At 41.1% G+C, this 23,539-nt stretch overlaps 1 protein-coding gene across 6 annotated transcripts in view; it reads left to right on the top strand.

Annotated features, from left to right (window-relative positions):
- The window catches only part of SLC4A4 (solute carrier family 4 member 4), a 432,216-nt gene that overhangs the window by 380,606 nt on the left and 28,071 nt on the right, over positions 1 to 23,539 (top strand). For all 6 annotated transcript variants that reach the window (XM_043971103.1, XM_043971104.1, XM_043971100.1 and 3 more), the window contains 4 exons: positions 3,588 to 3,701; positions 4,437 to 4,598; positions 18,358 to 18,536; positions 19,568 to 19,640. In XM_043971103.1, coding sequence (XP_043827038.1) covers positions 3,588 to 3,701; positions 4,437 to 4,598; positions 18,358 to 18,536; positions 19,568 to 19,640 — 528 coding nt within the window. The remainder of the gene's footprint in view (positions 1 to 3,587; positions 3,702 to 4,436; positions 4,599 to 18,357; positions 18,537 to 19,567; positions 19,641 to 23,539) is intronic.

Below are 23,539 nucleotides of genomic sequence, written 5' to 3'. Positions count from 1 at the left end.
ACAATTTTTTTCATGCAAATACTCTTTTATCACATTATTTGGAATGTAACGCCAGGAAGACGGGAAGAATATAAGAGAAAGAAGCTGTTTAGAGAAGTTTGACATCACAAATGAATATAATATTTATTGATTGCTCACAGGTTGCGTTGCACTGCATTAGTCACTTACATCAGCATGCCCTCCAGTGAGAACAACTCTGTAGGCAAAATATTCTTTTGTCGCGGTTAATTTAGCAACAGCAGTAATTCTGCAAAGTGAAAACAGAATGCTCTCTTGGGTTTCAGGAAGATTAAAATCACTTCTTCCTCTTAAAGATGAATTGGCTTCTCATTGTTGTTATCTCCTATTGTGGTTATTTCAATAATTAATACTGTAGCATCCCTTGTGAAGTGTGTGATTATAATGGGTTTCTTAGGTTGTTGCTTTGCTAAACACTGAGGGATAGATTATGGTTCTTTGAGAGGCCTTCCCCAGCTCACTCTCACTTTTAGCCTTTGTTTTGGCTTTTTTTATGATTATGTAAACTGGCTGCTCCTATCCTCATTCACTGAGATATCTCCCAATTTATTCTGCAGGGAATGAGAATCTCTCCTCAGTTCTCCATTTTCCTTCTTACTTCCAAAAAAGAAGAGAGGGGAAAAAGAAAACCCCCTGAACTGAGCAATTAATCCATTCAGCACATACTCTTGAGTTTAGGGATTTCTTTTTTGTTTTGTTTTGTATTTTATTTTTGCTGACATCCTCTCCTTTAAGGACCTTGGCTGAAGGGACGAAAAATGACATATGCTGCAACAGCTGTTTAGTCACCATATTTGCATTTTTGTTTTCTATTAAAAAAACCAAACCCATGCCAAAACAAACACGCAAAAACCCCTCACTCACTCTCCCTTGGATTGTGCATTGTGTTGGCTCTGCCAACAGGAGTGGAAGATTAGTCATTGGCAGATTAATGAAGAGGCAGAAGAGGACCCAAGTTCTCTTTTAAATGGGCCCCCACAAACAATGATGTTGGGCTACACTTGTTTGATGCTCCTCAATCCACAGGAGAGGGCAGATGATCTTGTGGGAAACGGGTTTTCTCCTGAATGTGCTGGCCCTTTTAGTTGCTGACAAAAGTAGGTGACAGAGAAGTAGAGGCTTCAGGGTCTCTTAATAGATTTAGATTTTCTTTGATTTCTATATTTTTTTAACTGTTCCATTTCCTTTGGGTTTTAAAGGAGCCCGGATTTGATGGATTTGAATAGTGGTATACAGAAGGAATTAGATGTATCCTACCTTAGATTTTCAATATTTGTGAGTCTCTTGGCTGAGTCACTTAAGCTCTATTTTTCTCAACTATAAAATGGGGGTGTTGGAGTAGATGGCTTTCACAGCCCCCTGTCAACTCTAAATCTATGATCTTATAATAATTTTTTTTTCCTACACTTGTTTACCCAACAAAATGAGGACTCAGAGAAAACCCTCCTTCATAAGAACTCAAGCCCCAGGGTCTCTATCCTCACCTCCTTGAAGGACACTTTGGGAAAAAATTTCTGTCATATATTTTACAAATGTTGTTTTGTTTGTTTGTTTTGCGGGGCAATGGGGGTTAAGTGACTTGCCCAGGGTCACACAGCTAGTAAGTGTCAAATATCTGAGGCCAGATTTGAACTCAGGTACTCCTGAATCCAGGGCCAGTGCTCTATCCACTGCGCCACCTAGCTGCCCCATTTTTTTTTTTTTTTTGTGAGGCAATTGGGGTTAAGTGACTTGCCCAGGGTCACACAGCTAGTAAGTGTCAAGTGTCTGAGGCTGGATTTGAACTCAGGTCCTCCTGAATCCAGGGCTGGTGCTCTATCCATTGTGCCACCTAGCTGCCCCTGTGTTTTTTTTTTTTTTAATCACTTCCGGTACACTTCTTCCTGTATGTCCTAATTGAAGAATTTTGATCTAGACTTTATAGTGGCAAACCACTCTAGCATTTTTGGCAGAAAAATTCTAAAATGGAGTCACAGAGAGTCAGACACAACTGAAAAGACTAAATGATAAAAAATTAGTATTCTTCATCTCATCACCCAAATTACATTGTATTATTTTAATATTTCATTAGTATTGAACATAGTTTCTCCCTCAGTATAATGTAAGTTCCTTGAGATCAGGGAGGGTTTCATTTTGGTCTTGGTTTCCCTGGTGCCTAGTACAGTATTTGTCACATAGTAGGTGCCTAATAAATGCCTGTTGAATTGAATGCTTAGAACAACAAGGTAGGACAGTAAAAATGCAGATTGATATATAGCACTTGAAGATGCACAGAGGACTTGCCTCAAAACAGTCTGGTGGGATAGGTGGAACTCATTATCTTGCTTTGTCAGATGAGAAATCTGAAGCCTTGAAGAATTAAATGACTGGCCCATGATTTTACATCTAGTCATTGTCTAAGTCAGGCTTAAAACTGAGACCTGTAGACTCCATATCCTTGTCATGTTGCTTCTCACAGACTGGGGAATGGCTAGTCATTTTATTAATCTGTAAATAGAATTGATGAAGTGGAGTATTTTGAGATAAAGGAGATAAATCTGGAGCCAAATTGTAGAGACCTTGAATGCCAAGCTAAAAAAAACTTGTATTTTTTTATCCTACAGGAATTGGGGATCCCCTAAAAACTTTTGATGGGGGATTGATTTGATTAGACCCTTGCGTTAGGAACATTACTTTGCCAGCAAGGTGAAGAATGAGTTGATAGAAGACAGAGAGGATTTAGAGGGTTATTATATTTGTCCATGAAAGAAGGCCTTGGTTAGAGTCATGGGGGTAGGAAATGGGAGACAGATGTAAAATATTGCTAGAATAAAATCAACATCACTTGATATGGAAGAAAGGATTGAGAAAGTAGGAAGATCCAAAGTATACTCTAAGGTCATGAGCCTGGGTTACTGGGAGTATGGTGATGCAGTCTATTGAAATAAGAAAGTTTTTTGTTAAAGCAAAGACAATAAATTCAGTTTAAGACAGGTTGAATTTGGAGTCTAAGTGGGATACCAAGGAGAGAAAAGTATGGGTTACTTCAAAGTATAAGAGGCAACAGAGAAATCAAGGAGCATGAATACTGTTTAAAAGTCATTGGATAAGTCATTAGTAAGTAACATTTGAATATTGTTTTATAGTTTTTAACATCCCTTTAATATATGAGCTTGTTTGATCAGAATTTGCATTTCTTCAACTGTTCCTTTTTCATGAAAGGAAAAATATTTATTAAGCATTTACTTGAATCAAAAAACTGTGTAATCTCCCTCCCTAGGAGTGGTATATAATTTTGCTGTATTCTTCCAGATCTAAAATGCCATTTTGTTCTGCTTGATCAAGTTATAATTTTGGACCTATTTTATTATGGTATCAGTTCATCAGGACTGAGTGATCAACTGACAACATAATTTAAACAATGACCAAACCCCACTATGATTCCTCCAGTCCATCAGCACTGAGACAATGATAGGATTACTTTCATGTAAACCAAGCTTCATTTTCATGGAAATCCAGCAACATGATGGTCAGATGAAGCAATGTCTTAGGTGTTAACCTAGTCAATGGTATCTTATTTCTTCTTTCAGGCAAGAAAACTTATTAGCGACTTTGCCATTATCCTGTCCATCTTCATTTTTTGTATTATCGATGCTCTGGTAGGTGTGGACACTCCAAAACTAATTGTGCCAAGTGAATTCAAGGTAGGTGAAGCGCTCTCTCTCTCTTTCTGTCTCTCTCTCTCTCTCTCTCTCTCTCTCTCTCTCTCTCTCTCTCTCTCTCCCCCTCTCCCCCATCTTATGGCTCTCTATGTCTCTGTTCTCTCTTTGTCTCTGTCATTCTCTGCCTATCCATCTCTCTTTCTCTCTGTTTCACTGTCTGCCTCTGTTTCTCTCTCTTTCTTGCTATCTCTCTTTCTCTGTCTCTTTCTGGGTCTGTCTACCTGTTTCTCCACCTCTCTTGATACATAGGGGTCTCTAAGTTTCTTTGCTCTTAGTTCTATTGTCTGTCATAACTCCCTGTGAACTAGATTTGTAGAATTATTCATGAGTCCACCAAAAAACATTAGATTTGAGATGGAGGGGCTGGGATGATTCTCATCTGTGTGGGCCAAGAAACAATGTATGTTGACTAATGAGTCTTTAGACATAACTAAATGAAAATCACAAAGCCATGAGGAGCAGCTAGGTGGCACAGTGGATAAAGTAATGGCCCTGGATTCAGGAGGACCTGAGTTCATATCCAGCCTCAGACACTTGACACTTACTAGCTGTGTGACCCTGGGCAAGTCACTTAACCCTCATTGCCCCACCAAAAAAAAAAATCACAAAGCCGAAAGTATGTCTTTGGATTGATGTAGCCTTACTTGGTGGGTATGCTCATCTCATGACGTATTATTGTTATTCTGAAGTTTTCCCTCCTCTCCTTTGTTCTTAAAGCCAACAAGTCCCAACCGAGGCTGGTTCGTGCCACCCTTTGGAGGGAACCCCTGGTGGGTGTACCTTGCAGCTGCTATTCCTGCCCTCCTTGTCACCATCCTGATTTTCATGGACCAACAGATCACAGCTGTTATTGTCAATAGAAAAGAACACAAACTCAAGGTGAGTCCTTTTTCATTATAATCTGTAGTTGTTTGCACTTTTGTTGCCACTATAATAAATGCCTTTTACTCCTATGACCATCCCTTCAAAGGCTCTAATCATTGTAGAATCTGAAGTTTAGAAGGATAAGAGACCTGAGAGATAACCTAATATCAATTAACATTTATACTGTGTAAAGTGTTTCTAAATATCATCCCATTTTATCTTCACTACAACTCTGGGAGATAGGTGCTATTATTATTCCCATTTTACAGATAAGGAAACTGAGGCAGCCAGAGAGGTAAAGTGACTCAGCTAGTAAGGGTCTGAGGCTGGATTTGAAATCTAGGTCCAGTAGTCTCTACACTGTGCCACCTAGCTCCTCTCACTGCAGAAAGTCAAAGAGTGCTAACTGGATCCAACATAAATTAATGTTGTATAAGCTCAACTGGAACAACTAGGTAGCACAATGGATGGAGTGCCCAGCCTGGATTCAGAAAGATTCATCTTCATGAGTTCAAATCTAATCTCAGACACTTACTAGCTGTGTGACCCTGGACAAGTCAATTAACCCTATTTGCCTCAGTTTCCTCATATGAAAAATCAGCTTGAGAAGGAAATGGCAAATCCCTCCACTATCATTGCCAAGAAAACCCCAAATGGGGTCATGAATAGTTGGAAGAAACTGAAAATGACTGAAAACACAGCAGCAAACTCAATAGGGCCCTCACTGCTGCTGGGAAATCCTTTTGCCTCTCTAATTGATTCACTCTCCCGTTCACCACATTTCTACCTTCTCCCCATCTCTAGTATATGTTCCCTTCTGTCATCTCAAATAGCTGTCACCAGGGCAGCTAGGTGATGCAGTGAATAAAGCACCAGCCCTGGATTCAGGAGTACCTGAGTTCAAATCCAGCCTCAGACACTTGAAACTTACTAGCTATGTGACCCTGGGCAAGTCACTTAACCCTCATTGCCCTGAAAAAAAAAAAAGTGTGTCCAATAGCTGTCACCTTCATGCAGATTCCAATCATTTTTCACCTGAACTCTTGCAATGGACTCCTAATTGACTTGTTGGCCTTGAGTCTACCCTCTCTAATCCATCTTCCACTCAGCTGCCAAAATGACTATTTCTAAAATGTGGCTCTGACCATATCACCCAGTTTCCAATGGCTTCCTATTCCCTCCAGAACCAAAGGTAGCGGTCTGTTTGGCATTTATAGTTCTTTACAACCTGGTCCTTTCTTACCTTTTCAGTCTTTTTATGCTTTTCTTGCCTCCACAAACTCTACGATCCAGGGACCCTGACCTACTTGGAGTCCCTCCTAGAGGACACCCCATTTCCTGACTCTGCATGTTTGCATTGGCTATCCCCAAAGCCTAGGATGATCTGACTCCTCACCTCTGTCTACTGCTTTCCATCTTAACTCAGCCCAAGCCTCACCTGCAGGAGCCCATTAGAATGATCTGCCTATTGGCTCCTCCATTGGAATATAAGCTTCTGGAGGCCAGGGTCATGCTTTTGCCTTTCTTTGTAGTCCTGGTGCTAAGCACAGCCCTTGGCATATTGTAAATGCTTAAGAATGCTTGCTAGATGTCTGGCTGAGTGACTCAAATATTTGCTGATTGATTAATTGATGGATGAATCGAGTGCGTGGATGATTGGAATAATTGTTTTCTTTATTCCTTCACTACTAATACATCCAGGGCACAGATAGGTAGCACAGTGGATAAAGCACCGACCCTGGAGTCAGGAGGACCTGAGTTCAAATCCGACCTCAAACACTTGACACTAGCTGTGTGACCCTGGGCAAGTCACTTAACCTTCACTGCCCCACAAAAACAAAACCCAAAACAAACAAAAACCAAAACCAAAAAACTATTGATACATCCAGATATTGTCTCTGTGTTTTATTGGAAATGCTGCTTCTATACAATCAGCAAACTATGGTAACATTCTCATTTTCTTACACACAGAAGTCACAAGTGAATCTCTTCAAGGAGTCAGCATTCCCCACAGCTACCCCCACCCCTACCACACCATAGCCAGCTCTGGCTATCAGAATCATAAATCCTCAGGGATATGAAGCAGACAGAAGCAAGACACTGGTAGAAAGGAGCAAGTTTGCTTCCAGTTGCTACTGCATTATATGATTAGTCTTCATCAGACATCAGTAAATACTTTATGTAGCTGCATTTTGTAGGAAATTATTTTCAGAATTGATAAGTATCATTAAAACAGAGACTTAAAAAGATTCAGTTAGGAAAAAAATGAGTAGTACCAACATGGCTTTCTTTTGTCTTAAAGCTATTTAAAAAAAAATTTTGTGGGGCAATGAGGGTTAAGTGACTTGCCCAGGGTCACACAGCTAGTGTCAAGTGTCTGAGTTCGGATTTGAACTCAGGTCCTCCTGAATCCAGGGCCGGCATTTTATCCCCTGCACCACCTAGCTGCCCCCTAGAGCTATTTTTAATCAATAATTTTTGCTCCATGTATATAGATTTTTTTTCATGTCAAATAACACTGGATGTCACTGTGTACTAAAGAAATGCAGGCTGTTATTCAGAAGAAAAGATTATGTCTATTTCCATTAGACTGGTAATATTTAAAATTTTTTTTTAAATAGCTTACTAATATTATCTGCATTAGGCATGCCTAGAATAGCAGTTCTTAAGCTAGAGTCCATAGACCCTCAAGGAGTATCTATACATAAATTTCAAGGAGTCCATGAACTTGGATGGGAAAATAAAAATTGTGTCCTTATTTTCTCTATCCTCTAATTGAAATTTGGTATGCTTTTATTTATCATTTTTTAAACCCGTGGTTTGGGGAAGGGATACATAGGCTTTACCAGACTTCCAAAGGTGTCCATGACTACAGGTTTATGAGGACATTTGGCTAGTACAGATCGGCTGTGCTAGTTCACCCAGACACACCTGGCCCCTCCTTGATACAGATTGTTGGCAACCATTCTGAGTTCAGGTCCATGAGCTGTGAGCTTTTGAGAAAACTTCTGGATCTCTGTTTTCTTTTTTTCCTAAATGAAGTATCATTCCTTCTCTCGCCATCTCCAAGAAGTGTTGTGCCAACTCGTCAGATGAATATAGGCGTTGAGTATACAAATAAAAAGCTCTTGTCACATTTAGAATTTCGTATTTGAAAACATTCCTCTGAGTACCATGGGCAGCCGACTGAATGCAGTTTCCCCCCCTTGCAGATAAACTAATATCAAAGGGCATTTCTCCATGAATCTAATCTTTCCCAAAGCTGTTCCCTCCAGGGCGACTTGTGCTCACATGGAGTTAAAGCAGGGCAGTCAATTAATCACAAGAGAGCTGTTGGGATCGCGTCTCTAATTCAGAAAGCTGAGGACTACTTGAAAGTGATTAACAAGAGAAGGCCGAGATGCCGAGCGAGACAGAAACATTACGATATTAAAAGCAGCGTGTTTTCAGCGAGCATTTGTTCCGCACCAAGTCAAGCCGAGCTGGCTGGCTTGCTCCTCGCATCGGTATCGGACCCATTTATCCACTTCACTGACCAGCTTTGTAATGATGTCAGGATGCCAGAGTACTTGGCTTTCCTCAGCCCTCAGTCTGCTTAGTGATTTCTCGCAGTATTCCTGCAGGAACCGTTTGAACAAGCCAGAGTTCATCGAGGTCCCGACTTTTCCAAGGTCAGTCACAGAAGCCATTAGCACAGTCAGGAAATAGAATTTGTGAGCTCCTCTCTTCGAATCTAATATCTCTTCACCAGACCAGGGCATGTCTCCAAAGGAAATAGGTTTAGAGTAGGGGTGAAATAAGGATGGGTGAATAGAACCGCAATGATGAATTTAGAGAAAACCCTGAATGATTTGAGATCTATGTAAATGGTGCTCAAATACAAGCCTGCCTTTCCATTTTCAATGGCACCACCATTTCCCATGGCCCTCTAAATGAGGAGTGTATTACCTCACTCTGCTCTAATGCAATAGTGAGGTCATACCTGATCTCCTTGCCCACAGTCTTTCATTCCCTCCCATCCATTCTGAACACCACTGCCAGATTCATTTTCCTAAAACACTACTCCGATACTGCCATTTTCCCATGCAAAACCCTTCCCTTGGTCGCTTCCCATCTGCTAAATCAAGTGCCAATGCTGAAGCATGCCTTATGTATGTGAGCCTCCATGATTACATCCTGAAAGCCCTTTCCAGCTTTATTCTCTTACTAAGCCTCCACACTTGCCCTGTGTTGTGGCCATATTGGACAGTTAACAACAAGCCCTGCCCCTTTCTAGTCCTGAACACTTGCACAAGGATGGCATTCTCTGGCCCCTGTCTCTGACTACCAAAATTCTATCCATCATTCTAGACAGCTGCTTTTGCCATGAAGTTTTTGCTTAATGCTTTGCCTCTTATTTCCCTTCTCTCTCTTTTCCTTCAATCTACCACGATGCAGTCTTCATTTCTCTCTTATGACAATCATTACATATTGCTTCCTACAGTAGTTTTTGGACTCCTTCCATGAATTCATTGGTGTGGAGACTTCTCAACCACTATGATTCAATTGCAATGCAGTTCAGTCTAACAGATTTAAGTTACTAATTGGCTTTGCACAATGCATGGCACTCATCATGGAAGGATGTGAAGAAAGTTGAAACACACTCTGATTTTCACTGAATGTATAGTATGATTGAGGTACGGATGACCACACAAACCACCCAGTCCAAGTCACTCATTCATCCAGCCTTCATAAGCACTTAAGCACTTCAGAGTGCTGGGAATACAAGGAAAGACAAAAGTAGTTCCTGCACTCAGGGAGCTTACATTTTATTGTGGAAGATAATATAATTAATATAATATAATATAACATAACATATAGATAATATGATATGATATAATGGTATTTTATATCATAATATTTCACATCTATATGATTTATAATAATTTAATATATTTATGTCAATTTACATAATTGTATGAGATTATATTATATATTCATACTATTAATCTTGCATTTGTATTATATAAATATTATATTTATATAAATATAACATATTTATACAACAATATTTATTTGATTGTTCAATTTTATCCTGTCGTGGATTAATATTTATATATAAATGTGCTATATATACACACACACACTATATAAATGCTTTAGCTTCATGGCCATGACCTTCCATGACTCATCCCAAATGCTCTTTCTAGGCTTATTCTCTTACTAAGCCTTTACACTTGCCCTGTGTTGTGGCCAGACTGGACAGTTAGCAACTGGTCTTGTCCCTTTAGTCTTGTAAATTGCAGATGACTGGAATTCCCTGGCCCCTGTCTCTGACTACCAAAATTCCAGTTAATCATATTATGTAAATAGCACATGCAAATATATTTTTATAGAATATATAACTATTTTATTGTGTGTACATGTACCTATGTACACATATACATATATGTGTATATATAGATACATACACATACATATACACACGTGTATACATACAGAAAGGATGGAAAGTCATCTCAGAGGGATGGGACTAGCAGCTTGGGGAATTAGGTAAAACCTCCTGCAGAAGATAGTGCTTAAGTCTTGAGGAAAGCGACTTTCCCAAGGTTGCACAGCTAGTAAGTGTCTGAAATTGGATTTGAACTCAGGTCTTGACTCCAGGTCGAGGACTCTGTCCATTGAGCTACTGGCTGCCTCCTGTTATTTTCTTTAGATATGAGGAAATGAAGACAAAGGGTCTAAGAAACTTGCCCAAAGTGACACAGCTGACAAAGTAGCAGGGTATTTAATTTTCTGTGTACAAGTTGGTCTCTTCTGCCCCTTCGCCATCCAATTGACTGTAAACTCCTTGAGGACAGGAAGTGTTTTCACAGTGCCTAACACAGTTTAGTTGTTGTTCAGTCACTTGGATAGTGTCTGACCTTTCATGAGCCCATTTGGGGTCTTCTTGGCAAAGATACTGGAGAGGTTTGACCTTTCTTTCTCCAGCTTCTTTTACAGATGAGGGAACTGAAATCAATGGGGTTAAGTGACTTGTCCAGGGTCACACAGCTAGTAGGTATTTGAGGCTAGATTTGAACTCGAGAAAATAAGTGTTATTGACTCCAGACCCAGCATTCTATCCATTGGCTCCCCTAGCTGCCCTTCCTGACACAGAGTAAGTAATTTAATCTAAGGGGTTTAACGTCCCTGGGCCTCAGTTTCCTTATTTGATGAGGGAAGGGTTTGGATTAGATATTCCCTAAGGTCCCTTCTAACTCTGAATCTATGATTCACCATCATGGAGGCTCCCTGGGCCTCCGTGTCCCCACTTGCAAAATGAAAGGTTGGAGGTGATATCCTCTGAATCTATAATCCTAAATAATTTAAATTGCCTGGGCCTCAGTTTCCCTATCTATAGAATGAGAGAGTTCTTTCAAATGACCTCTAAGGTCCCTTCTGTCTCCAGTTCTATGGTCCTCGGTCATTTAGGCTCCCTGGGCCTCCATTTCCACATCTATAGAATAAAAGAATTGTACCATATAGCCACTAAGGTTTCTCTTCAGTCTCTGAATCTGTGACCCCTTAGCCTTGTACATCATCAGGCAGGCAGAAATTCCACATGTTGTTTGCAAGCCATAAGGCTAGCCCCAAAGCAAGAGTGAAGGAGAGCCTCAGGGGGCCAGATCCTCACAGCCAAACTAACCAGGTTCTGAGGGACTCTTAGACATACCAGTCATTACCCACCATGATGAACCGAAGGGCCTGTCGGAACACAAGGCTTTTTTTTTTTTTTTTCCCAGACTGTCTCTTTGTAGCAGGCTTCTCTGTCCAGCTCATTTATCTCCGCTCCAGGCTGTGGGACTGGGGTGGGAGCGAACTAAGCTCACCTCTGCCTTCTTGGTGTGAGCCATCTTTTGCTCCTGGAGCTCATCCGCCAGGGTTGTCCTCCCCCCAACTATCAGAGTAACTGATGCATAGAGTTGTTCTCTGTGCACGTGAGTGGTGGGTGAAGTCCTGGTGTCCCAATGAAAGGAGAACTGTGTTCCACTTGGCTGTAACCAAATCTCCAGGATCGCTGTTGCTTGGCTCCCTGTCTCTGAGCCAGCCCTCCCACTCCCTCTCCTGAGTCCTCCCATCCCACTGTTGCCTTTATTCCCTCCATGCTGTGCACATCGGCTGTTCCCTTTTCACAGACTCCATAGGGGTATTCAGTATCTGATTTCTTCATAAATAAAGTGCAGAGAGGGAACCAGTGAAATAACACTCGGTAAGAGTTTAAAATATTTATTCAAGTAGTAAAAAAACTAGACATTGTATTAGATTGTCTGCTTTTCCAGTCAGAAAGTGTTTTTTGACCATGGAAAGATGTTGTTTTAAGCTAGTTATAGTACTGTGAATTATTTTTACGACTCGTCCCAGTCCATTTGGAATTATTTTCCAATGTGAGAAGCAGCTTTGCTTATTCAGCAGTAATTTAGCACTTTCTGTGAGAGGGTGCTTCGATTTAGTTCTGCAAGCATTTTTATTGTGATACTTAATAAATTTTATTTATTAAATTATAAATTTATATGTGTACATTTATATATAAAATTAGAAATTATAAAATGTATTGTCATACTTAATACTACTATGCAATAGGTATGATACTTGGGATACAGAGAAAAAATAAAATAGTTGTTGGCCTTAAAAAGATCACCCTTTATAGAAAGGAACAAGACTGATACATATAATCAAATATAATAGAGAGACAGATAATCTATATATATGGAGATATAGATATATAAAAGTAATTCCAGGAGTAGGCAAGAAGGTGTAGCTCTATTATGAGGGGCAGTTTATTACTATAATGGAAAGTCAATTGGGCACAATGAAAGGGTAGGGAGGAGTGAGATAAAGATTACCCTTGATAATATTAATATTTAAGCTTTGGAAAGCATTTTACATAGATTATCTCATTTGATCTTCTTTGTTATTCTGATTTAACAGATTAAGTGACAGCTAGCAAGTATCTGAGGCACGATTTGAACTTGGGTATAGGTAACTTCAAGTCTCTAGTCACTGGGCTACCCAGTTGCTTCTAGTCTTTCCTAACCCTTGATGAGAATTATTTTTCTGATTTAACAATTCAGTTCAGCACCATTTTTAGACGTCATTCAATAAACATTTATTAGTGCCACCTATGTGCCAAGCACTGGAGATACAAAGAGAGGCAAAAGATGGCCCCTGCTCTTAAAGAGCTCCCAGTCTACTGGGGGAGCTATGTAAAGGGCTGTGCTTTTAAAGAACTTGAGCCTACGTGGACACTTGAGTTTTTGCATGCAGACATACACAGCTTTTGGGAGCTGGAGGATGAGGAGGGGAGACATGGATAACTACACAGAGTCACCGCTGAATATCAGCTAGGTCCAGCATGGAGTCACCAAGCACCAGTCACACATAAGTCCTAAAAGGTGCTCAATGCCTTTGTGTATTGCACAGGTCATTCCACTCAATCTAAGTAATTGAGAATGTGCCCTTGTCCTCACATGATCATAGCAATTACAGTTGGAAGGGAGCTTGGGCTGTCTAGTCTAAACCCCTCATTGTACAGAGAAAGAAACTGAGGGCCGGAAAGGTCATGTGGGTAACAAGTACCAGAACCAAGGTTTAAACCCAGTTCTTCTGGCTCCATTTTGAATTCTCTCTCTCTCTCCCGTATCATGATGATTAGGGTTGGATTTTCTGCCACCAACCAAAATCTGTGTTCTACAAGATTGGAGCCAGTAGTTTTGGCATTAAGGATCTCAAAACACACGTTTAATCTTGTTCAAGTTGTTCAGACGACACTGACCTTACCAAGAGCAGAAAGGAGCTGTCTCCTGTCTACAGGCAGCTCACAGGAGAAATGGGTATTACAATTGCATAACATTTTGTAATCATGAAATCGTTTCTCTAGTGCATTGGGCTTAAACTGAAAGAGATAAAGGGATCACCAAGCTGTACACAAGGATCCCAGTCCCATGTTCGACATCTCTGCTTTAATGGATTCCATATTGCCCTGACCGAGCTAGAGAGCTATAAGCAGAAAAGGGATGTGTGTGTGTGTGTGTGTGTGTGTGTGTGTGTGTGTGTGGAGGGGGTGAGGTGGGGTGGGGGGGATAAACAGTATTGTCTTGAGAAATGGTGACAGAGATGATTAAGGGACTTCAGAAGAGGTTCTGTAGGGAAGAAATTTGTAGCTAGGTATTTAGCTGGAACAAGAAAAGACTTAAGAGTTATCCTAGTATTCCAGCAGGGCGTCCGTCAGTAACAAAAGAGGAAAAGGATGAGAATGCTAATTACCGCTGATGTTTACATAGTACTTTGAAGTTGGCTAAGTATTTCCCACACATTTCATCGGAGCCTTATAATGGCCCCGAGGTGGCATTAATCCCATTTTACAGATGAAAGAAACAGAGATATAGGTGGGGTTACTTGCCCAGAAACACATAACTAGTTGATATCAGAGTCCAAGGCTTTTTCCATGTCCTATTATATAAGGAGGAAGTGGTTGAACTAATTGAAGGAGTCAAATTGGACTCCAGGGTTTTTAAACTTGAGTTAACTGAGAGACACATAACAAATGGGAAAATGAGGAAGGGGAGGAGAGGGGTTGAGGTATGCTGAATTTGTAGTAAAGTTAGGACAGATCCTTGGAAATGCACTTGGAGGGGCAGCTAGGTGGCGCAGTAGAAAGAGCACGGGCCCTGGATTCAGGAGGACCTGAGTTCAAATCCGGCCTCAGACACTGAACACTTATTAGCTGTGTGACTCTGGGCAAGTCACTTAACCCCAATTGTCTCACAAAAAACCAAAACAAAACAGAAATGCACTTGGGCCAGGGGTGTGCTGGTAACTGTTTAACAACCAGTTGGGGGTGGGGAAGGTACAATGATGCACTTTTAAATTGGATGGACATTGTTGACATTTTCTCTCCAACTTTCTTAAGTCAGGACAACCATCAAAACAACAAATCAAGCCCTGATTTAAAATGTTTGCTGATATTTGAGGGGTAAATGCTGCCACAGGAAAGTTAACCATAGGCTCTCACAAGCTGATATGAGCAGCTCCAGCACACTGCAGACTGGAGCCCACAAGAAAGGTCAGGACTGAAGAGAGATTTTTGACATCATGTGCATAGAAGTTATAGTTGAACGCTTGGGAATAGATGAGATAACCAAGGAAAATATGTTAAAAAAGAAGAGTAGAAAATAATGCCATAGGACAATTCCTAGAGCAGCAAAATCCACAGAAGAGTGTGCTGAGATCATTTTGCAACCAAGGACGTCTTGGAGGGTCGGAAGGAAGGAGCTGCTGTGCTGAGACATGAGTAGAACCCAACCCCAAGGTCATGCTGACACAGATCCAATCCCAGGAAGGCCTTGCCAAAGAAAGAGACCCCCAGAGCCTCTGAATCAGCTGCCGTGCCAGTGTCATCTGGAACTAAGCTCACGGTCTGGTGAGAGGGATGAGCCCTTGGCAGGGGGTAGATTACAGGAGTTTCTGCTGTTGTTGATGCAGAACTTGGGTTCCCCCTCCCCCTGCTGGAAATCAGGATGTAGGCTTGAGTAGCAGTGGTCCAGGTGGGAGAGGAGCAGAGGCTCGTCAGAGCTGACAACCACGACACACAAAGCTGGCTGATTAGCAAGTTGGTCTGGGGTCATCTATGGACCAAGGAACAGGCCAGGCGAGTGAAGAACCTGATCCTCCTTAAATCATACCACCTGGGACCTCCTCAAGCTTGGGATAGTGCAGCCTGGAAGCAGTGCCCCACTTTAAGGAGCTAAAAGTCAAGTAAAACAAAAGCAAGATGAGCAGAGAGAGAAAGGTGGGGACCATAGAAAGTTTCTTCAGTGACAAGAAAGATCGAGGTACACCCTCAGAGGAAGATGTCAATGTCAAGGCCCCTATATCTAAAACTTCCAAGAAAAATATGAATTGGTCTCAGGCCATAGAGGCAGTCAAAAAGAATTTTGAAGATAAAGTTAGAGAAGTAGAGGAAAAAATGGAAAGATAAATGATAGTAATGCAGGAAAGACATGAGAAAAAAGTCAACAGCTTGAAAAGCCAAATGGAAAAGCTCTCTGATGAAAAAATTGCCTAAGAATTAGGATCGAACAAATGGAAGCTAGTGACTTTATGAGAAACCAAGACACAATAAAGCAAATCCAAATGAATAACAAAGTAGGGGGCAATATATTCTGAGAAAAAGTGCTGACCTGTGTAACAATTGGAGACCACTCATTAGATATTTTAGACAGACTAGCTAGAATTTTAGCCCCTTAAACCTGGAAAATAGGTCCAGGGGAGATAATCTAAAAATTATTGGTCTACCTGAAAACCATGATCAAGGAAAGAGCTTAGACATCATCTTATAAGATATTCTGAGGGAAAATTCCCCTGATATTCTAGAAGCAGAAGGTAAAATAGAAATTGAAAGAATCCACTGATCACCTCCAGAAAGAGATCCCAAAAGGAAAACTCCTAGGAATATTATAGCCAAATTCCAGAGCTCTCAGATCAAGGAGAAAATATTGCAAGCTGCCAAAAAGAAAGAATTCAAGTACTGTGGAGCCCCAGTCAGGATAGCACAAGATCTAGCAGCTTCTACATTAAAGGATTGAAGGACATGGAATATGATATTCCAGAGGGCAAAAGAATTGGGATTAAAACCAAGAATCACCTATCCAGCCAAACTGCGTAAAATCTTTCAGAGGAAAAAAATGGGACTTGAATGAAAAAGAGGACTTTCAGGGATTCATAATAAAAAGACCTGAACTGAATGGAAAATTTGACTTTCAAATACAAAACCTAGTGAACCATAAGAAATTGGAATTGGGGGACATATCTGGGGTAGTGCTGAGTGTCTTATGTCTGAGGCCAGGTTTTGGCTGGGGTCCCCCTGGGTCCAGGGTGGATGCTTTGTCCATTGTGTCACCTAGCTGCCCCATGATGACATCTTTAGGGTAAAATTGAGGGGTAAGAGGAATGCACTGGGGGAGGGGGAAGGACAGAGGTAACATGGGGTGAAATCCCACATGAAAACAGGAAAGGGCTTAAGGAGTGAGGGAAGAGATGGGGAGGAGCAGGGCAGTATATGAATTTTACACTCATCAGAATAGGCTCAAAGACCTTAATCTCATCAGAATTCACTCAAGAAGGGATTAACACACACACACACACACACACACACACACAATTGGGTGGAGTAATCTATCAAACCCTGCAGGAAAATAGGAGGGGAAGAGGATAAAGAGAGAGGGGCAAAAGAAGGGAGGGCAGATTGGGGGAGGGGACAGACAGAAGCAATCCCTTTTGAAGAGGGATAGAGTAAAAGAAGATAGATAATGGAGTAAATATCATGGGGAAGGGAATAGGATGGAGGGAAACAGTTAACAACAGTAATCATGAAAAAGAGAAAAGGGGGGAAAATTGTACAAAAAATATTTATAGCCACTCTTTGTGGTGGCTAAGAATTGGGAATCAAGGGAATGTTCATTAATTGAGGAATGATGGAAAAAGCTGTGGTATATGATTGTAGTGGAATGGTCTTGTGTTATAGGACATGACAAACAGGATGATGTGAGAAAAACCTAGAAAGACTCATATGAACTGATGTATAGTGAAGTGAACAGAACTGGAAGGACATTGTGCACAGTGACAGCAATATTGTTTGATGAGCAATTGTGAATGACTTAACTACTCTCAGTAATACAATGATCCAAGACAATTCCAAGGGACTAATGATGAAGCATACTATTCGCCCCCACAGAAAGAACTGATAAAAAGAGCACTTGTGGATTGTATATATATAACCTGTATCAGATTGGTTGCTGTCTTGTGGAGGGGGGAGGGAAGGGAGGGAGGGAGAAAAATTTGGAACTCTAAATATTATGAGAATGAATGTTGAAAACTACTCTTACATGTAACTGGAAAAAATAAAATAAATGTTTGTTGCAATGAAAAAAAAAAGAATGAATAAAAGGATCTGATCCGTCACTGGAAAAAAAAATAGAAAGAAGAATAGAGAGCCAATGACTAAATCTTGGAAAATGTCTTCCACATTTAAGGGCAGGAGGAGGAAGGGGAGTCATTCACTTCTCCAAACTGTGTTCAAGACACTTTGCTAGGTACTAGAAATTCAAAAACAAAGCTAAAATAGCTATAATCTTCCTTCTTTTGGGAGTGCATGTGGGTTATGTGGAATATAAACAAATAAATCAAAAGAAATAGAGGAAAGGAAAGACACTACCCATTGAGGAGGTTGGGGAGGGCTTCATGAAGGAAGCAGCACTTGACTATGAACTTGACTTTGAAGGAAGAATTCTAAGCAGCAGAGATGAGGGTGGGGGAGGCAAGAGATATGCCTATAGGAAAGAAGAAAAATCTTTCACAGCCATTTTCCTTAACATTATTGTGGTAACCATGTAAATTGTTCTCCTGGCCTGCCTCACTTGATTTTGCATCAGTCCCCATAAGCCTACCCAAATTTCTTTCTTCTTTTTTTTTTTTTTTGGTGAGGCAATTGGGGTTAAGTGATTTGCCCAGGGTCACACAGCATTAAGTGTCAAGTGTCTGAGGCTGGATTTGAACTCAGGTCCTCCTGACTCCAGGGCTGGTGCTCTATCCACTGCACCACCTAGATGCCCCCAATTTTCTTTGAATTTTTCATCGTCATAAATTCCATTCCTTCCCCTCCCACCCCTGTTTATCCTTTCCATTTCAAATGGCCATTTGATAGTCACCCAATATGAATTGATTCTCACAATCACTTTTTCTCTTCTCTCTACAGAAGGGAGCTGGCTACCATCTCGATCTCTTTTGGGTGGCCATCCTCATGATTATATGTTCCTTTATGGCCCTCCCATGGTATGTGGCTGCGACTGTCATCTCCATCGCTCACATTGACAGTTTGAAGATGGAGACCGAGACGTCTGCACCTGGAGAACAACCCAAGTTCCTAGGAGTCAGGTGTGCTAAGCCAGAGGCAGAAGTTCTGATACTTATGTAGATTTCAGGGCTCAGAACATACGCTGTATGCATGCCATTGTTCATTTTGAGCAAAAGAAATTGGAGCTAGGGTAAGGGCCAATTGGGATTATCCCATTCTTACAAATTATATTCTAGGTAGGACTTAGTTTTTGGCCACAGAGTGGTCACTGATGTCTTTTGTGAGTTCATCTAAGGTTAGGGCATCTTTAACTGATTTTTCCTTTTATGGTGAAAGACTAAATGATGGCATATTGTTCTAAGTACTTGATTTTTCCAGAGGATGTTTCAGGGGTGTCCTATTTACCTAGAAAAAATAGAAAGACTATCTTCAATCCCACTACTGAGAAATTCTGATCAGGACTAGGTGAATTAATGTGACTCCAAAGGTACAGATGCAGTACCTGTGTTGTGCCTCTTATATACTTTCCAGAGACCCCTCCTTGTATTTGCTTGTGCATAGAATGGAATCATTCTCACCAAAATGGAAGTGATGAATCAATTCTTTGGGAAGAGGGTTCTGGGTGTGAATGATATTGTTTAAAGTATCACTAATTTGCAAAGTAACTTGATCAGATTTATTGCTTCATGGGTTGGCTGTCAGCCAGCATATAGGACAACCATGGTTGCCTCCTAGGAAAGAAGGATCGTTTATAGGTGGTTAAAGTGCTTTAAAAAATCATGAATACAAAGAAGTCAGGAACTGACAAGCAAAGAGTGATTTTTCTTTCCTGTTTCTTATCCACAAACCTGTCACTCATGAGCAAAGAATTTAGCTGGAAGATTTTTCACTTATCACAGCCGTTCAAATCTGAGCTCCAATTTAATGAGCCAATCAGTCAGTATTTTGTGTGTGTGTGTGTGTTGAGTTTGTACCTTGCCCCCAAAGTATTAATAACATGATATTTGAGCCACATTCAACATTGACTTGGATGGTTCATGTTCTTTGGGGGAAGTAAAGAGCTAAGAATATGTGTGTGAAAACAAGAGGTAATCTTTTGGTTTGATTTCAGGGAACAAAGAGTCACTGGAACTCTTGTGTTTATTCTGACTGGCCTGTCAGTCTTTATGGCTCCCATTTTGAAGGTAAATATTCCAGCTACTCTCCTCTTCTTCCTTCTTCTTAGAATAATGATAAAGTGACCCATTAAAAGGAAAATCCTTTACAGATATTTGGGACATTGTTGGGATGGGTGTCCAGTCCTCCATTTTGGTTGACTTTCCTTTACCTCTATTCATTTCTCTCACCCATTATGATGCTCTCATCACTCTCCTTCATTGTCTTCTCTTATCACTCTCCAATATCCCAGCCCCCTTCTCTTCCCTCCCTTCCCTACTCCTTCCAGCCCCTAGATTGCTGGGAAGTTGGGGTGAGCCAAGGTCAACCTGGACCACCTCTTTTTATTCTATTTGCTGTTCTTGCTGACAGGCACTCCCGCTGTCTTTGGCTCCAAAGATAGTCGCACAAAGAAAGATTAGAGAAAATGACTGGCCTATAATTAGAAAGCTTAAGAAATAAACTTCTAGCAGAGAAAAATTACAGGGTAGATTGAGAAATTGAGTGTAAGTCAATGTGAAAGTTTGTAGGATGGCATGCCCAAATACCTGCATAGATAACACAGAAAATATGGGGAAAGTCTCTCAGGAAGATCTGTGCTGAGATAGAATCAGCTTCCTCTTCCCTTTTAAATTCATCAAGTTTTAAGTTAAGGAAAAATCTGATGTGCCTGGGGAGGGGTTGGGGGGCGGGGTTTACAGGGATTGATTGGCACCTTCAGCCTAATCCCCTAGCCCCCTTCTTACCTCTTATCCAGATCCAACTTGCCTTTCCTTGATTTTTCAATGACATCAAAGCCATGAATTGAAAACTGCACAATTCAATCAGCTTCTTGCTTCTTCTCCAGAAGCCAAATTACTGGTTTAATTGATACTTTTGAGTTGAGAGATGCATGGCCTTGCCTGCAGCAGTTGGCAATCTTGGTCACATAAGCCCTCCTTATACATATGAAGAAACTGAGGCCTGGAAAGTGGGTCACACAGTTAATGGAACTCAGAGCAGAATCCATATCTCCTGAGGCCTGGTCCAATCTTCTCCCTAATACTCTAGGTTATCACCTAACAAGGCCCTTTAATGGAGGGCGGGGGCTGCTAACCATTGAGTGTAGAAATGGCCCCAGATTTCCTGTTCATGTTCTATCAGGGCCAATTGGGTGCATTATGAACATTTTTCTTTTATTTTCTGTGATGGAATATGCTTTCTCACAAATGATGTGATAAAGCCCAAGGTCCCAATAGTCAGAATGCCCCTAAGCAATGCTCTTTGTTTCAATGTTGTTTCAGTGCTTTTCCTTCAGTCCTGGAGAATCTGTGAGATGACTAATCACCACTGATTCCAAAGGGACACAGAGAACAGATATTGTGTGAATTGCTATTTTTAGGAAGAGGTGACACATCACATTTTCACCAATGCTGCCTTCAAATCCCTACTTCAAGAAACTTATTTTCTCATCTTGCCACGCAGTATGGTCCTTGACCGCTGGAGACTGCAAGACTGTCTCTCTGTCTTTCTGGCTGTCCTCCCTCTTTCTCCCTCTCCCTCCCTTCCCTCTCTCCCTCTCTTTCCCTTTCCTCTTCCCCCTGCCCCTCTCCTCTTCTGTCTCCCTCACCATCTCTCCCTCTCTCCTTCACTCTCTCCTGCTCCCCTTCTCTCCCCTTGTCCATCTTTCCCTGTCCTTTCACTCTCTCCCTTTTCTTCCACCTCCCCTCCTTTTCTCCCTCTCCCTCTCTCCCTTTCTTTTTCTCCCTCTTCATCTCTGTCTGTCTGTCTCTCATACCCATGTTTTCTTAGTCAAATTTTCAAACAATTCTGGTGCCATGATGAATCAATAACGGATAAGGGATAAGGGGGAGAAATAGATGTTTGTGTGGTAAAGGGTAGAGTTAGGTAGGAGAAAGAGATAGACAGATAAAGACACAGAGACAGGGAGAAATAGAGGAAGAGAATATAAGTTGGCAAACAATCAGCACTTTCTGTGTGCACCCATTATTTTAGGGTAGACAATATGCCTATACAAAATATATACAGGATGACCCGATTCAAGTCCAGCTTTTGTCACACACTGGCTGTGGGATCCTGGCTAGGCTTGTCTCTCTACCTGGACAGGACACAACTCTCCACGATGATGTCATGGGGGAACACCTTCAGTGGTGGAGGCATTTCCTCATGGGGAGCTTCCTCATGTGATGAAAACACAGGTCCACTAAAAAAACAAAGAACACGGAAACATCCTGGGGAAAACCTCAATAAGATTAAAGCAACAGAAAACAAGTTGGCCTCGTGATTTCAGAGAGTGGCATCATATCCTATTTCTCAATGGGCAGGTTAGGTATTGGCTCCAGCAAAGTGTGACTTGGGAAACTTTCTTGTAAATCAAGTTAGGTGGATTTGAATGAATAACGTGTTGGTGTCCCTCCAGTCCCTTAAGTTAGAAGGGCTCAGAGCTCAGGCCTTCTGAGGTCATATAAAAGTATTTTTTAATTTATTTTAATCAGCCAAGATCCATGTTCTCCCCCTTCCCTCACAAATCCCCTCCTGCCCGAATGAGAACACAAGACTTTTGAGTTCATTTGTAAACCAGGCCTTAAAACTCATGGAACAGCTATGTGACCCTAGGCAAGTCACTTAACCCCAATTGCCTCACCAAAAAACCAAAAAAAAACCCCCAAAACTCATAGAACAAATAGACAGAGGTTAAGGTCAACATCTAATCTGACTTATTTGTCTCATACTAGCTTTCAGTGATTACTTTTTGGGGGTGGGGGTGGGGCAATGAGGGTTAAGTGACTTGCCCAGGGTCACACAGCTAGTAAGTGTCAAGTATCTGAGGCCAGATTTGAACTCAGGTCCTCCTGAATCCAGGGCCAGTGCTTTATCTACTGTGCCACCTAGCTGCCCTCCAGTGATTACTTTTGAGTGAGGAAGAAGACTCCCAGTTACTAAACTCTCTGCAAAGCAATGGATAACTTTTAAAGAAAAACCTTATGGCTGTTTTAGGATAGTAGTGACCACACATATGGGATTTTTGGTGTTAGAGCTAGAATGAACCCCAGAGGCCATGTGGGCTGACCCTCCTCAATTTAAAGATGAAGAAGTTGAAGCACAGGGAATTTAAGTGACTTGTCCAGTCAGGGTCATGTAAGAGAGAGCCAGAATTTGAACCTACACCTTGTGACTAAACACAGCGATCTTTTCCCAGTACCTTGCTGCTTAGTGGACTGCTAATAGGAATAGGATCAAAATGTTAAATCAGGGATTCTTAACTTTTTATGTCATAGAACCCCTTAAAAATTTGATAAAACCTATGGATGCTTTCTTAAAATAATATTTTAAGTGAACAAAATATACAGGATTCTAAAAGAAATCAATATTTGAAATAGTATCTCTTTATGTATACATATACGTACACATATGCACACATATTTACATTGACATATATGTGCATGTGCAAGTTCAAGTCTCACAGATTAAGAACCTCTGCCTTAAATGTAGGAAAACCTTTGTTTCATTCAACAGGCAAGGTGGAAACTTCCATTCCTTCTCCAATGTGGTGACCCCAGACGATCCCATTAATGTTTTCCTATGAATTAAATAGCCCGAGTAACTGTTTTACCATGTCTGCTTATACATATGAAAAGAAACCCATGGTCACGACTCTCTTGATTGAAACCTGACTTTTTCAGAACAAGAATGTGTGGAATTATGGGAGGTTCACAACGTCTTTGCTGTTCAGCAGCTTCCTCCCTCCCTGGTTTGGGACATGGTCAAGGATGTAGCCTGAGAAGCATTGGATTTTCAATTGCTGATTGATTCATTAGGAGAGCTAGAAGGGATCAAGAATGACTGGATTCCTAAGCTGGTTGGCTTAAGAATTGATTTCCTCCTTTAGAGGAATGTTGGTTCAACCACTGTACCCTATAAGGAAGGG

Source organism: Dromiciops gliroides, chromosome 6 (assembly GCF_019393635.1).
Source record: "Dromiciops gliroides isolate mDroGli1 chromosome 6, mDroGli1.pri, whole genome shotgun sequence".
NCBI classification, from domain to species: Eukaryota; Metazoa; Chordata; class Mammalia; order Microbiotheria; family Microbiotheriidae; genus Dromiciops; species Dromiciops gliroides.
This window is presented reverse-complemented; position numbering and strand designations above follow the sequence as displayed.